A 12,494-nucleotide genomic window follows, 5' to 3' on the forward strand; every position below is an offset into this window, starting at 1 on the left:
CCCGCGAAACGTCTACATCTCCGACATCCCGCTTTCAGCGAAGTCCACCACCGCATCGAGAAGAAGCACCACGTCGGGATTGGGCACCACATCAAGACGGAGGTGCTCGTAGGGATGCTGCGCCTTTTCGGGATAACGGACGCCGTCGTGAGGGGCCTCCTCATCGGGAGGCAGCACCTCACAAAGCAGACTCACATTCTTTTGGACTGACTTCTACACGAACGCGGGGTGCTGCCAAGACTGACTCATACAGACGTCCTGGAGCTTCGTCACTTCAGCAAATTCTGAGGAAGGATCGCATCGTCGCTGAATTGGAGGCACCGAAGGAGGAGGAAGAGGGCGAAGATGAAGAGTTGACGGAAAGGGATGGAGCTATTCGAGCGAGCGGATCCATTGAACCGGTGGAGGAAAGCGCAAGTGATGTTATGGCTGATGAGCTCGCTTTTCGTAGCCGAGGACGTGATCCAAAACAGTTGCGTCAAGAACACAAGGAGAGAGGTTCTATTGTCGCCAGACTAAGAGCCGAGAATGACCTCACAATACCCAACAAGCACCGTGGCTCATATAAAGTGACAAGCATGCAGGCGATGAAAGCGAAGGAGAAGAAAGCGAAAGTTGCCAAGGAGCTGAAGCCCGCAAATGTCGACGTCTTCATTCCCAGCGTCGTGTCTGTTGGAACTTTAGCCAAGTTGCTCAACATCAGATTCGGTGTGTAATAATCCAAATGTTCCTCAGGATCTTGAGCTTACCGCGTGTTTCTAGACAAGCTTCTACGTACAATGACCAAAGTTGGCATGGGTGCTGAAGCTTCTCATGATCACAGTATGCATTTTACCTGCATCCTGACCGTCAGCTTATAGGGACTTTCAGTTCTGACGTCTGAGTATGCATCTCTACTTGCATTGGAGTTCGGCCGCAACCCTGTTGTAAATGACGAAGCTGCCTTCGATATCTATCCTCCGTATGTGATGTCATCATCCAGTTCAACTTCTCTTCTGATGAACTACCCTCAAGTCCTCCTCATCCAAATCCCTCCACCCTTCCACCACGACCGCCTGTAGTGACAATCATGGGTCATGTCGATCATGGCAAGACCACCTTGCTAGATAAACTTCGATCTACCTCCGTTGCGAAAGGAGAAGCAGGCGGTATCACGCAACACATAGGTGCTTTCTCCGTGCCCGTGCCAGCCAGTGAAGCTAGCGGGGACGTCCGCACAATCACCTTCTTGGATACTCCAGGACATGCTGCTTTCTCTGCGATGCGTGCACGCGGCGCGGGAGTGACGGACAAAGTTGTCCTCGTTGTAGCGGCGGACGACGGAATCATGCCGCAGACAAAGGAAGTTATCGATCTCATCCAAAAGGAGAATGTTCAGGTCGTCGTTGCCATCAACAAAGTGGACAAGCCTGGAGTGAATGTTGTAAGTCTTCTTGTCCCCCTCGTAAGCATATAGGACCCTTACACACTTTTCGTCACAAGGAAAAAGTCGAACAAGCGCTCCTGGCAGCGGGTGTACAGTTGGAAACATTTGGTGGTGATGTGCCGTCTGTGCGGGTCTCGGGTCTGACCGGTCAAGGCCTAGACCAGCTTGTAGAGACCATTTCCGTTCTTGCGGAGATGCAGGACTTGCGCGCCGAGCGAGATGGAAAGGTGCAGGGCTACGTCCTCGAGTCCAAGGTTCAGAAAGGTCTTGGGTACGCAGACTTGTCCACACGCCTCTTACAGCCTGTTGACAATACACAAAAATTTGTAGACCTGTTGCCACAGTTCTTGTCCTTCGTGGATGCCTGAAGCCTTCAGATCATATCATCGCCGGCCTGAGCCATGCGAAGGTACGGGTGCTCAGCGATTCCAATAGCCAGGCGGTGAAGGCCGCTTATCCTGGGATGGCAGTTACCGTATCAGGCTGGAAAGAGCTGCCCAATGCCGGCGACGAGGTTCTGCAAGGAACGGAATCAGAGGTGAAGAAGGCGCTCGCTAACCGGATTCGCACGAAGGAGATCGAGGCCACTTTAGGTGACATGGAGGCCATCAATGAGCAACGGCGCTTAGAGCGAGAGGAGAAGGAGAAGGAGGCGGAAGGCGGCGAAAAGGCAGAAGAGCCGGCTGCACAGCCGCAAGAGAGTGGGCCGAAGGAACTGAAGCTCGTCATCAAGGGCGATGTGAGCGGAAGCGTAGAAGCGGTCGCCGGCGCGTTAGAAGGGATAGGCAATCACATCGCTCGAGTCAAGGTCATTGCGACTGGCGTCGGCGACGTTACTGAGTCGGACGTCATGCGGGCCAAAGCTGCAGAAGGTGAAGATCACGCTCGGAATCTCGGTCAATAGCTACTGATGAGTATATGGTCGCAAAGGTACTGTTGTTGCCTTTTCCGTCAACACGCCCCGTCATGTTCAGTCTATTGCGACCTCCCAAAGTGTCCCCTTGATGTCGTCGACGGTAATCTATCGTCTGATGGACGATGTCAAGGAACGCGTTATTGCGCTGCTGCCGCCAATCGTCGAACAGCGGGTGCTCGGCGAGGCCAACGTCTTGCAGCTCTTTGAGATCCATCTCAAGGGCAAGAAGACCATGAAGATCGCAGGTTGCCGCGTATCAAATGGTGTAGTAAACAAGACTAAACTCGCGCGTGTCGTAAGGAACGGTGAGGTGGTCCACGAAGGTATGTGAATATCACCATTGCAATGCCGTGATTCGGCTGACCCATTGCTGCCTCAGGACGCCTGGAGACCCTCAAACACCGTAAAGACGACATCACGGAGGCTGCCAAGGGCACCGAGTGCGGCATAGGTTTTGAAAAGTACGACGATCTCCGCGAGGGAGACGTGATACAGATCTACCAGGAAGTAGAAAAGCCGGGTAATTTATGATTACATTGGCCGGAGCAACGCATCCCACGCCCAACGCTACATACAATACCTCATACAGTGCATTACCATCCCTGAATGCTAGATCAAGCCGGAGTGTGCTTCGCTCTATTCGTGTCGTCCAAAATGATCTCCTTGCTGCCGATGGTACCCGTCCTCCCGCCGACGCCGAATGTCAAGGCTATGTTTCCAAGGTCGCGAGTGGGTTTCGAGAGAATCGTCCAGCTACGCGTGTCGTTCTTTTTGAGATTGAGTTCCACCTGGGTCATAGTAGCTATACTGAGCACCCCAAACTCCACCCCAGCACTAGTGAGTATTACGAACTTTCGTTCCGTAGTATTTGAAAGAGGATGCCTCAGGGTCAACGGGACCGAACAACTCTATGGACTTGCGGAACCGCTTTGACGCGGGCAGGTAGAGATCAAGATGAATCTGAAATCTCGATGAGCGGAAAAGAAGACGTACGGTGTACATTGAATCGAAAGTTCGCTCACCGCGTTCCGCTCGATCTTCACGGTACTGCGCTCCTGATCCGCTTGCTTAGCAAACACAGAAACGTGTACGCTGGTCGGAGTTTGGTAGTGATCGATACGACAGTCTGTGAATTGCTCAACCTGTGGCGGTGAAATTCGATGGAGTCCCATATAGATGCGGCGGACAAAGCTTACGGCAGCGTCCCGGTTCTTTGGTATAAAGACGTGGCGACCAGTCTTGCATCCTTGGATTTTGAGGAACTCGTCGAACTCTAGAACGCGACGTTTACAGCAGAGGTAGCCCTGTGGTCGAACAGTAGGCATGAGGGATTTTGCTATAGATTCACGTTTCGTGACGTACCTTGCTGCCTTCATGGAAGATGGGCTGTTTCAGGTGCAAATGAGTACTCTTGTATCACGCAAATCGCACAGGCAGTAGTACTCACTGCCATCGGGTGGTAAGTGCACACGGTACCAAGACCATCGCCTGTGCGATTCAGCTCATCGCTCTCAAAAACGGTCTGGCAGCCGTTCCTCCTGCACTTCGTCCCTGGAGTAACTGGAACAGAGAGATCATCCTCTTCTTCTTGCACTGGAGCCGGAGGAGGCAGTTCAGCTTCCGCAGATGCTTGAGAGACCGTAGAAGGTGCGATGTGATGAGAAGACGAAGAAGCTGAGGTGTAAGTCTCCTTCCCCGCCTGCGAATCCGTCATCTTGAGATTCACGTTCGCCGATGGTTTTGGAGCCTCTACTTTGGGAGCTTCATCGGTGTGCCGGCCCTTTGCACATCCCTGCGCATCACGTCAACACATGTGCCTCTAAAGTCTTGGTGACAAGATTGTACCGGAATCTTCATGAACTCATCAAACTCGAGCACCGGTTTATTGACATCCTGGCAGCAGGACCAGGACTTGAGGCCTTCGTGAAACACAGGCGCGCCTGGATGGTATGAGCAGCTTTCATCCGTGTTGTTTGCGGCATCGTATTCTCGACCACAGCCCTTGTGTGTGCACCTCGGCATTTTCGAGACAAGTTGGAAGACAGAAGCAACGGAGAGGGAGAGGACAGAGCAGGATGTTCAGCAATTTCGAGGATGAGCGGAAGCGCCCGAGACGGCAAGGCACATCGCGATCGATCGAAGGTGCCGGAATGTTCTCCTCGTGATTCCGGCGGCAAGTGGGTTGCCCAAAGCGGTATGCCAGTGTACAGCATCCAACGTGCACGCTCTCTTACGGCCATCGTCGCAATGTGCAGTGGCTGGAATACTTCATGTTGACCATTGATACTATTTGGAGCTCGGAAACACGACGCACTGGCATGTGCACCAAACGTCCTCAACGTGTGCATTACAATTTTGTACAGGGACAAATAAACACACATAAAGTGGGACATCTGCACTCCAAGCGGAGGATGAGTACTGCTCATCCGAGTCGTGAGATCCTCTCCCAATGGCTTTTCCGCTACGACTTACAGTTTCTCCATCAGGATCTCCAAGCCGAGAAGAAATGATCCTATCACTCTGAATGGATATGTTGCCTACGTGCTGCTTGAGCACCCCATCGTCGGCCACGCCTTCACCCTGATTTAAACGAAGGAGCCAAGGCCTGGAAGGCTCCCATGCTAGCGCATAGGGAACACGGAACACGGGGACCATAAGCTAACATGAAGCTGTTTATCAAATTTACAAGTCAGCGAGTTTGCGCTAGCATCGTTTGCTAGTAGTTGCCGGATGCCATCACAGTTTCTGTGATGATAAAGCCGCACAAATAGAGTCCTGATGAGTGGTGGCGCAGGTCGTATTGCATATAAGGCTTGACGACGAATTCATTTGCACATTATCTCCGCGAGGTAGCGCGGAAACAAATTGAGTCCGTGCACAATATCAACGCGGTAATTCGGTCGGATTTTTCATTCCGTGCTTCACGAAAGCTCGATATTTGTCCTGCCATCATAGATTCCTCCGCTTTGTAGGGAGGAAGAACGTAGACATTCTCAGCCTAGCAGACGAAAGTAAATGAATTGCCGCATGAAGAGCACATCAGCGTGCTATACGTCCCGAGAACTGATCATGAGAACGTTGAATGCCGTTCAGGGATACGCGCAGCGACGTAAGTGACTTGATGAAACTCCGTGCCTTCTGACATGCCATCGTTCACCTTGAATGATTCAGCGACGTTCCCTCGCCGAGGTGAGCGGGCCGACTCACCCGAACGAAGCCCTACCCTAGGCACGAACGCAGCCCAGAACGGTACTCCTCGTCTACCGACATCAGTACAAGATCTCGTAGGAAGGCCTCGCCTCGAGCTCAAGGCAGATGATGCATGTTTCTATTTGCCGTAATCTCCAGCTGGTTAATCCCATCTAATCTAGCACTCAGCAGATTACCATCAATATTTGTCTGTGCGACTACCTTCAATCTGACGCTGGCCGAGCGACTTCAGTGTACAGGATTCCTCGGGAGCAATATTGCCGCCCTGTTAATTTTTGATTCATCCACTGCATGCTCCTGAACTTGTCGCCTCGTGGTTACACGTCTGTCAGACTTAGAAGACAGGCTCAGAAATGGGGTCAGTGTGTTCAGTTAGGAAAAGTGATCTGGTAAACCGGTAATTGCCCACCCATGAGGAGAATACGATGCTACAAAATGGCCTAGACTTTGAGAGGGTCGTTCGCTGTCAGCGAATCGTCGTTCCAAACGTCATCACAGGGAGGGACGTACTATAATTCAGACCCTCCATATTTCAGATCCTCCCACAGAGTTCAAGGGTGGTGCCCAAGAGCGAGGCTGGCGAATGAGGATAGCAGCGTGCTGGCGGCCTTCTCGAACCGTAGGGACGTGTTGATATCCGGGGAAAACGCGATGCTACGCGCGCTGGGTGACCGTGTAGCGCGGCCGGCGATGCAGGGCACCCATACGGAAGCTTACGTCAATACAATACTTGTGCTCTGATTTGAACGGCTAAGGAAATCGCCGTCGCCTTGCAAGCCGTATGTATCGGTGGAAGGAAGGACGCCGAGGGGTGCACGTACGAAAGATGTTCAGGGCTGATGCCTCGGTCGGTTCGCTTGGATCGAGTATCTCCACCGACGTTCAGAATCCGTTCATAAAGCCAAGATGAGTTAACTGTCTCCGCGAGCACATATCAGGAGTGCGCAGATCAACGAGGCCGAGACGTTCAGCCGCCAGAGAACTTGACCACAGCAAGAAGACGTCGACACCTCGTTTCTGCCGCCTGCGGCGAGCACTAGCCATGTCTGTCATGAAGATGAAGGCCTCTTATCGGATAACACGACGTTTCTATGCAAGATAGCCATTTGCATCTTCGTGCGAGCTATCGTGACTTACATCTTTCCTCCGCTCGAACTCCGCATCCATCCTGGGCCTGTGACTGAAATGACGATCCTCACTGTAACCAACTGTATCCCGTGCCGACCGTCCGCATACCTCGGGGCTACTCACATGGCAGCGTTAAGCCCAGCGCGGGTGGGGTTAATCATACATGTTGTGTCAGTCTGGATGGGCGGTATGTGAATCGGTAGCGCGCAAGCAAACTGGCAATTTTTGGACCAAAGCCAACGTACGGAATCACCGGAGTTCCTTCTGAGCGCACATCTGCACTGCTGTGAGTAGCCCCTTGTCCTGCAAGGCCTGGGCATGCTGTGTGAGATGCCCTACGGCACAGATTCCCGATTGGCAGCAGACGCTGCACTGGACTCCATAAGTTTCAGTGGAAAAGCGTATAAATGAGCTTCTCCGTAGTTCTGCTAGCACTTCATTTGACAGCTACGGCTCGGAAATGATCTGCGCTCTCCTGTTAGTGCCAATTTTATTGATATCGTACGGAACTCCCACGAGCCGAGGTCGCTCATAATGCATGGGTACCGGGGATTACTTCGCGCAGATGACCGCAGATCGCCCATCCCATTGTTCCTGCTCGGCGTGGACCGTATCGCGCGGGTTTCATTGTTGACGTTGGCGCTGAAGTTGAATTTAAATCCCCACAGGCTTGCGGAACCTCTCTAAGCGGTCATTCCGTCTTGTACGAGCCATTAACGTGTTCATTCACGAAAGCATGTTTGAAACATATTGCACATGGGTCGCGCAGAATATGGATGACGTGCCACAAGTTGCATTATCACTGGAGCATATGTTTCCAACGATTACCTGCCTACTATGCCTGCGGAAAGTATGACATTTCCAGCATTTATGTAAAATTAACGCTGCGCACCAGAAGAACTCCTCCGGCCACCAATTCGGTCCTCGATCGTCGGTATGGTCTCTTCTTGATGACGGTCCTTCTAGAAGGAAGATCTGCTTGGCCCCACAGCAGACCATCGCCATCGAGCCGGTAAGTTGAACTCTAGATAGCGATTCGCACTGGTTCGCTAAGCAAAGAGTCTGCCAGACGCTGTCATAGCGGGAGAAGCACCGACAGCCTCCCGGATCGTCACATGAAGTGACACTGTGGATGGAGAAGATAGTCGGACTTGCATCTCCAAGGTTCACACACTAGTATTTCTGCTGCCATCTGCGAGGAGAAGATTCAAAGGTGGAGCTCGCATTATTGATCGAATACATCACGCCGGTGGTACGTCCGCTTTCCTGTTCCGCAATTCGTCGAGCTGCCCTTGATGGTCGTGATGGTCACCGCCTGGCCAGCAGATTGCAGACATTGATTCTGATACTGAACGCTCTCAGAGACAGTTATCATTTGCAGCTCAATTGATACTATGGTCGTGCTACAGCAATCCCTCGTTTACGAAGCATGTAGTGGTTATGACAGACCCGGACCGAACGCTTCCCACACTAGAAATCCTACTCCCCATGGACCTACACGCGCTAGAGTGCGCGATGCCGAGTGTAATCTACGACGCATGGGCGAAGAAGATGTGTCTTCGTAATGTAAAGCATGCGCTGGGTCTTCGAAGAACGACAATAATCCATCATGTCGTAGTTTATCTAGCAGCACTGTCGTGACCGAATGCCCATCGGCAGGATATGCAACTCTACTTATATGCATTGTTTTGCGTGCTATGTCCCAAGGGCGACACGTCAATTCGTAAGCCAGACCTGCGATGGCCCCGCCGAATACGAGAGTGATGGCATGCACGATCCGCGGTACATGTCTCTGCATGGACTCCCGGGTTTCCCTCATATCGTCTCGTACAAGAGAGGGTCGCATGAACTTCTGCGCCACTAACTTCGTTTGCGCAGCTGCACGGCGGGTGATCTCAAAAATGGAGAAGAACACCGAAAAACCTATCCACACATATGGAGTATCAAAATGCGCCCCCACTACGCAAGCTCTCGCCGAAATCGTCTCACCACAGATGTCCTTGGCAAAACCCCAGCCCCACCCGTCCCACCCTCGGCCAGCCATCTCACCGACCTCTCTCATCCAATCCCGGACTTGGCGAGCTTCGTGAACTTTGTTGCTGCCAGATGTTGTTAATCGTTTCTGGGTGCCACGAAATACTTCCTTCCACGCGTGAGACCACCCTTGCGCCGAAGTGGACCCGCCTTCGAAGGCCAGTCTGACGTTCTCAGCAGGTGCGGCAACCAACGCCTGCATACCGCCAGCAGATGCTCCAGAGATTGCCGCCAGGAGAATCGGACTCGACTGCAAGTGAGGCTCTAGGGTATTGGAGACTTCCGTGTAGGTCGACCACAGAACGAAGCCCAGAGCGCCGTTGACAACCATGGGAGGAATGAAGTGTTTCGGAATCACCATGAACTACACGCTGCCTCAGTTCAGAGTACCGTAATTGTTGAAGCATATAGGACGAACTCCTTGCTGTCTGACCAGCCACGAGATATAATGCGGTGACAACTCTCGACCATGATGTAATGCCAAATTCTTGAGCGACTGCCAGCCATTCACTGAGCCAAATGCTTGAGGATGAACGTATAACACCCGTGAATTGGCGGAAAGCGCACCTTTCGAGGGGCGGAACAGTCGCACGGGGCGAGAAAAATACAAAGCAAGACTGCGGGTGGCAGTTCGGGCAAGAGCAGCGTAAAATGAGCTGGCTTGATCTTGCAGACCGTCCTGTGAGGTGGCCGACATGCACGTCAATAAATGGAGAATATTTGGGATTCATCCGAGCCGAAATCAAACTCCGAGATCTCCTCGGCACATGCCGGGTGTCGACTTTCGCGGGGTTTCAGTTCTGCTTCTGGTTACACACAAGTCCTAACGACTGCTTGCTTTGGCATTCAGATGGCCGCTTTCACCAGCTCTCGATCTGCATCGTCCCTCAGATCGTTGATCCGCCCCGCCCTCAGATCCCTCACTTCTCAATCTCAGTTCGCGGGCCACAGCTTTTCCCCAGATTTTACCTATTACCCTGGATTTTTTAGTCTTCCCGAACAGCGCATCTTGCTTGCTGCTGCATTACAGAAGCTTGATTCTGCAGAGCCCAGGTCGTTTCGCCGTCGGAGGAAGGACTTGCCACCAAAGAAACCTCTGAGTGAGATATCGGACATACGGGAAATGTTCCTTGCTGATGAATACTACAACTTCGAGGAGGTACGTGGGATCCAACGGTGTACCTAAATGAGGCTGCACGGTTGAACTATCGTGTGGAGGGACATTACGACGGTGTTATCAAGCGGTTTCGCGAAATGCACGTCTCGTCGTGGCCTTCTGACATAGAAGGGCTGCCATCGGTGATTGCCCGTTTACAAGCTCTTCTCCCTAGTGGGAACACGCAAACGCATTTTCTTCATCTCGCTTCGGATGGTGAAATCTTGGTGTGTTCTGCTCTGTCTTGGATGAGCTCAAACTCATTGTCGTCAACTTGACAGCCTCACATCGACAACGTCGGGGCTAGTGGATCGTGGATCTTGGGTATAAGTCTGGGAGCAACACGTCTGTTACGACTGGAAAGTACCGAAGACAAGACCGAATTCATGATCCCCTTACCCTCCGGCAGCGTGTATTTGCAAAAGTGTGTATCTTCGGCACGTACACGGCAACTTACGTCTTAAAAAGCCTGTAAAAGGGATTCTATTCGATATAATTACAAACACTCAATCCTTCAACGCGGTTCCGTCGACGGATCTCATTCTGACGGTGGACAACGTCTGAGTCTCATGATCCGAGTACGTTATAATGTCATCTGACTCAATAGACAGTTGAATGTCGTTTCTCACTCCCAGGATCGTCTGCCACCTACACAACTGGCAAAGCTCAAGACAGCCAAGGGTCCAATAACTGGTCAATCGTTTCTAGAGGAAGAGGGAAGGGAAGCACGATGAGTCCCTGTAACGTCTATAAATCGCGTTATCTCGCTCATGGCTGACGAGAGAATTGAATTAATGCCGGTAGTATACTGACGTTTCGGATATCTGTTAGGCGCACAGCTGTCATCTTGTATCAAGGGGCGATCCCGATAAAGATATCTTACCGTGAGCCAATAATGTGTTCCACCACCCTGACAATGTCGCACGTTGGCGTGGTATATTGTTGAAGCACTTCTACCGTTGCGCTGATCGAACTGTTCAACCGCTTGCAGATTAAAGCTAAGGGTTAGGCTTGAGCTTACCGGAGGAAAGGTCTATCTCCCATTCCGGCTGAGTTCCTTGGCAGACTCTCGTCTGTACTTTCGCGGTCGTACGATAAATCGGCTGCGGCGTCGCAGCATTAACTAGTACTCACATCGTTCTATCCCCCGACTGCTCTTTGTTAGAGTTACGAAGGGGGTCGGTCAGGCTACTCGTCCTGACTAGCGATATAGCGATGCCTAATGGCTCCAATTCTCTCATCAACGAAGCAGCGACAGCCGCATGCACCGGCTGTGAGGCTGATGTGCGCACGGCTAATGTATCGTCAGTCACTGCCGACGTTGTATTGAAAGGTCCTTAATGATGACTCACAGTGCAGCAAATCAGGTTGTTCGGATATCAGCACTACGCGCCCAGAGGACGCAAGTAGCAAATCGAGGCAATGGCTGATTACGTGCATGAGCTCATCAATAGTGCGGCTGGTACAATTTGACCATGAGGACAATCGGGACAAAGCGATGTCGAGTTCTGGGGACTGCTCGGCATGCGGTGCTGCGGAGTGATATCCAGTAATGCCCGCTGGATGATTTGGTGAATCGTTCGGCTCTGGCAACAGAATAGCAGCGATTAGATGGGGGGAATGGGTTTCGCAACATGCGTGGATGGTCTCGAACGCGTGCGCTGATTTGGACATTGAATGCATCTCGAACGTCATCGGTGCAAGAAGACCATAGTGCCTGCCGTCAGAGTGCTTCCGCCTTTGATGCCATTCATGCAGAAGCTTCTGGCAGACTCAGCATTTGATGAAAAAAAGATCAGAAAATGGTCATACCGAAGAGATGCTTTGCTTATCAGCGCTGGTGCCGACGATGTCAGAATATTGACTGGACTCCTGTGCGCGGCAAAGAGCGAAGACGGTGTACCCGAGCTTCGAGAAATGTATAGCAATTTGTTTACCAGTTTCTACGACATTTTATCAGTGTGATGTGGGTTAACAACTTGGTCACGATTCCTAGAAAGCAGCTTCACGCTCGTGGAACGTACCATACTCTCCACCCAGAACCACAATAGCACTCTCTTCCGGTTTGTATATATCGCAACCGGGTACGTGGAAGACGGTTGAGAAAACCTGAAGCAGCCGCTCCTCTACATGCTCTGCAGTCGTAATAACCTGGTCCAGGCTGTAGAACAGCATCCGTAACACCAGAGACAACAGATAGGACAGAACGTTTGTGGTGACGGTGGTCACAATTGGATATCGGCACAGCCGCCACCAGATCGGACTCGACGCCATGCTGCATCGATCTTCGGATCTGGATCTGTTAGGGTCCAGCACCTGCTCTGGCTGGCTGGCCTGCAGAGCACAGTTGACGAGTTGTTGGTTGAGTACAAGGATAATGAGCGTACAAACGCCGACCCAACGACAGCATTTGCCGTAATCAAATTCTGATTGTTGCAAGCGAGTCATCTCCGCTTCTACTACGCCCTGCACATTGTGTTACATTGCTGCTGGAATAAGAGAACGATGCTCATGTCGTCCTGCCAAATTTCTCGGACGTAAAAAGCTGTACATCGTTCTTGGGATCGCACACGGCAAATAAAGCACAGAGTCTTTCATTGGAAGGGCTCTTAGATATGAATTGG

General features: G+C 51.8%; 5 protein-coding genes across 5 annotated transcripts; 2 read left to right on the forward strand and 3 right to left on the reverse strand.

The window, feature by feature from the left end:
• Positions 1–779: 779 nt before the first annotated feature.
• LAESUDRAFT_642362 (initiation factor 2) lies at positions 780–2,873 on the forward strand (the record flags this gene model as incomplete). Its single annotated transcript, XM_040903726.1, has 7 exons — positions 780–822; positions 871–961; positions 1,015–1,423; positions 1,483–1,697; positions 1,757–2,298; positions 2,357–2,665; positions 2,722–2,873. The coding sequence occupies 7 exons, from the start codon at positions 780–782 to the stop codon at positions 2,871–2,873; spliced, it is 1,761 nt and encodes a 586-aa protein (XP_040769030.1).
• On the reverse strand, positions 2,848–4,449 carry LAESUDRAFT_720504 (chord-domain-containing protein). The gene is made up of 7 exons (XM_040907829.1): positions 4,188–4,449; positions 3,790–4,134; positions 3,705–3,728; positions 3,539–3,646; positions 3,365–3,484; positions 3,195–3,302; positions 2,848–3,130 (listed from the first exon to the last, which is right to left on the reverse strand). The coding sequence occupies exons 1-7, from the start codon at positions 4,362–4,364 to the stop codon at positions 2,957–2,959; spliced, it is 1,056 nt and encodes a 351-aa protein (XP_040769031.1). The 5' UTR covers positions 4,365–4,449; the 3' UTR covers positions 2,848–2,956.
• Positions 4,450–8,039: 3,590 nt separating this feature from the next.
• Positions 8,040–9,418, reverse strand: LAESUDRAFT_720506 (uncharacterized protein). The gene is made up of 4 exons (XM_040907830.1): positions 9,282–9,418; positions 9,133–9,224; positions 8,670–9,078; positions 8,040–8,603 (listed from the first exon to the last, which is right to left on the reverse strand). The coding sequence occupies exons 1-4, from the start codon at positions 9,409–9,411 to the stop codon at positions 8,119–8,121; spliced, it is 1,116 nt and encodes a 371-aa protein (XP_040769032.1). The 5' UTR covers positions 9,412–9,418; the 3' UTR covers positions 8,040–8,118.
• A 111-nt stretch (positions 9,419–9,529) lies between these two features.
• Positions 9,530–10,909, forward strand: LAESUDRAFT_720508 (uncharacterized protein). The gene is made up of 7 exons (XM_040907831.1): positions 9,530–9,873; positions 9,933–10,097; positions 10,152–10,294; positions 10,349–10,448; positions 10,506–10,694; positions 10,754–10,834; positions 10,892–10,909. Exons 1-5 carry the CDS (start codon positions 9,565–9,567, stop codon positions 10,602–10,604), a joined length of 816 nt encoding a protein of 271 aa, XP_040769033.1. The 5' UTR covers positions 9,530–9,564; the 3' UTR covers positions 10,605–10,694; positions 10,754–10,834; positions 10,892–10,909.
• Positions 10,658–12,235, reverse strand: LAESUDRAFT_262553 (uncharacterized protein). Its single transcript, XM_040901776.1, has 6 exons — positions 11,895–12,235; positions 11,683–11,813; positions 11,223–11,631; positions 11,005–11,164; positions 10,892–10,943; positions 10,658–10,834 (listed from the first exon to the last, which is right to left on the reverse strand). Exons 1-5 carry the CDS (start codon positions 12,142–12,144, stop codon positions 10,904–10,906), a joined length of 990 nt encoding a protein of 329 aa, XP_040769034.1. The 5' UTR covers positions 12,145–12,235; the 3' UTR covers positions 10,658–10,834; positions 10,892–10,903.
• Between the last annotated feature and the right edge of the window lie 259 nt (positions 12,236–12,494).

This window comes from Laetiporus sulphureus (assembly GCF_001632365.1).
Source record: "Laetiporus sulphureus 93-53 unplaced genomic scaffold LAESUscaffold_3, whole genome shotgun sequence".
Lineage (NCBI taxonomy): Eukaryota > Fungi > Basidiomycota > Agaricomycetes > Polyporales > Laetiporaceae > Laetiporus > Laetiporus sulphureus.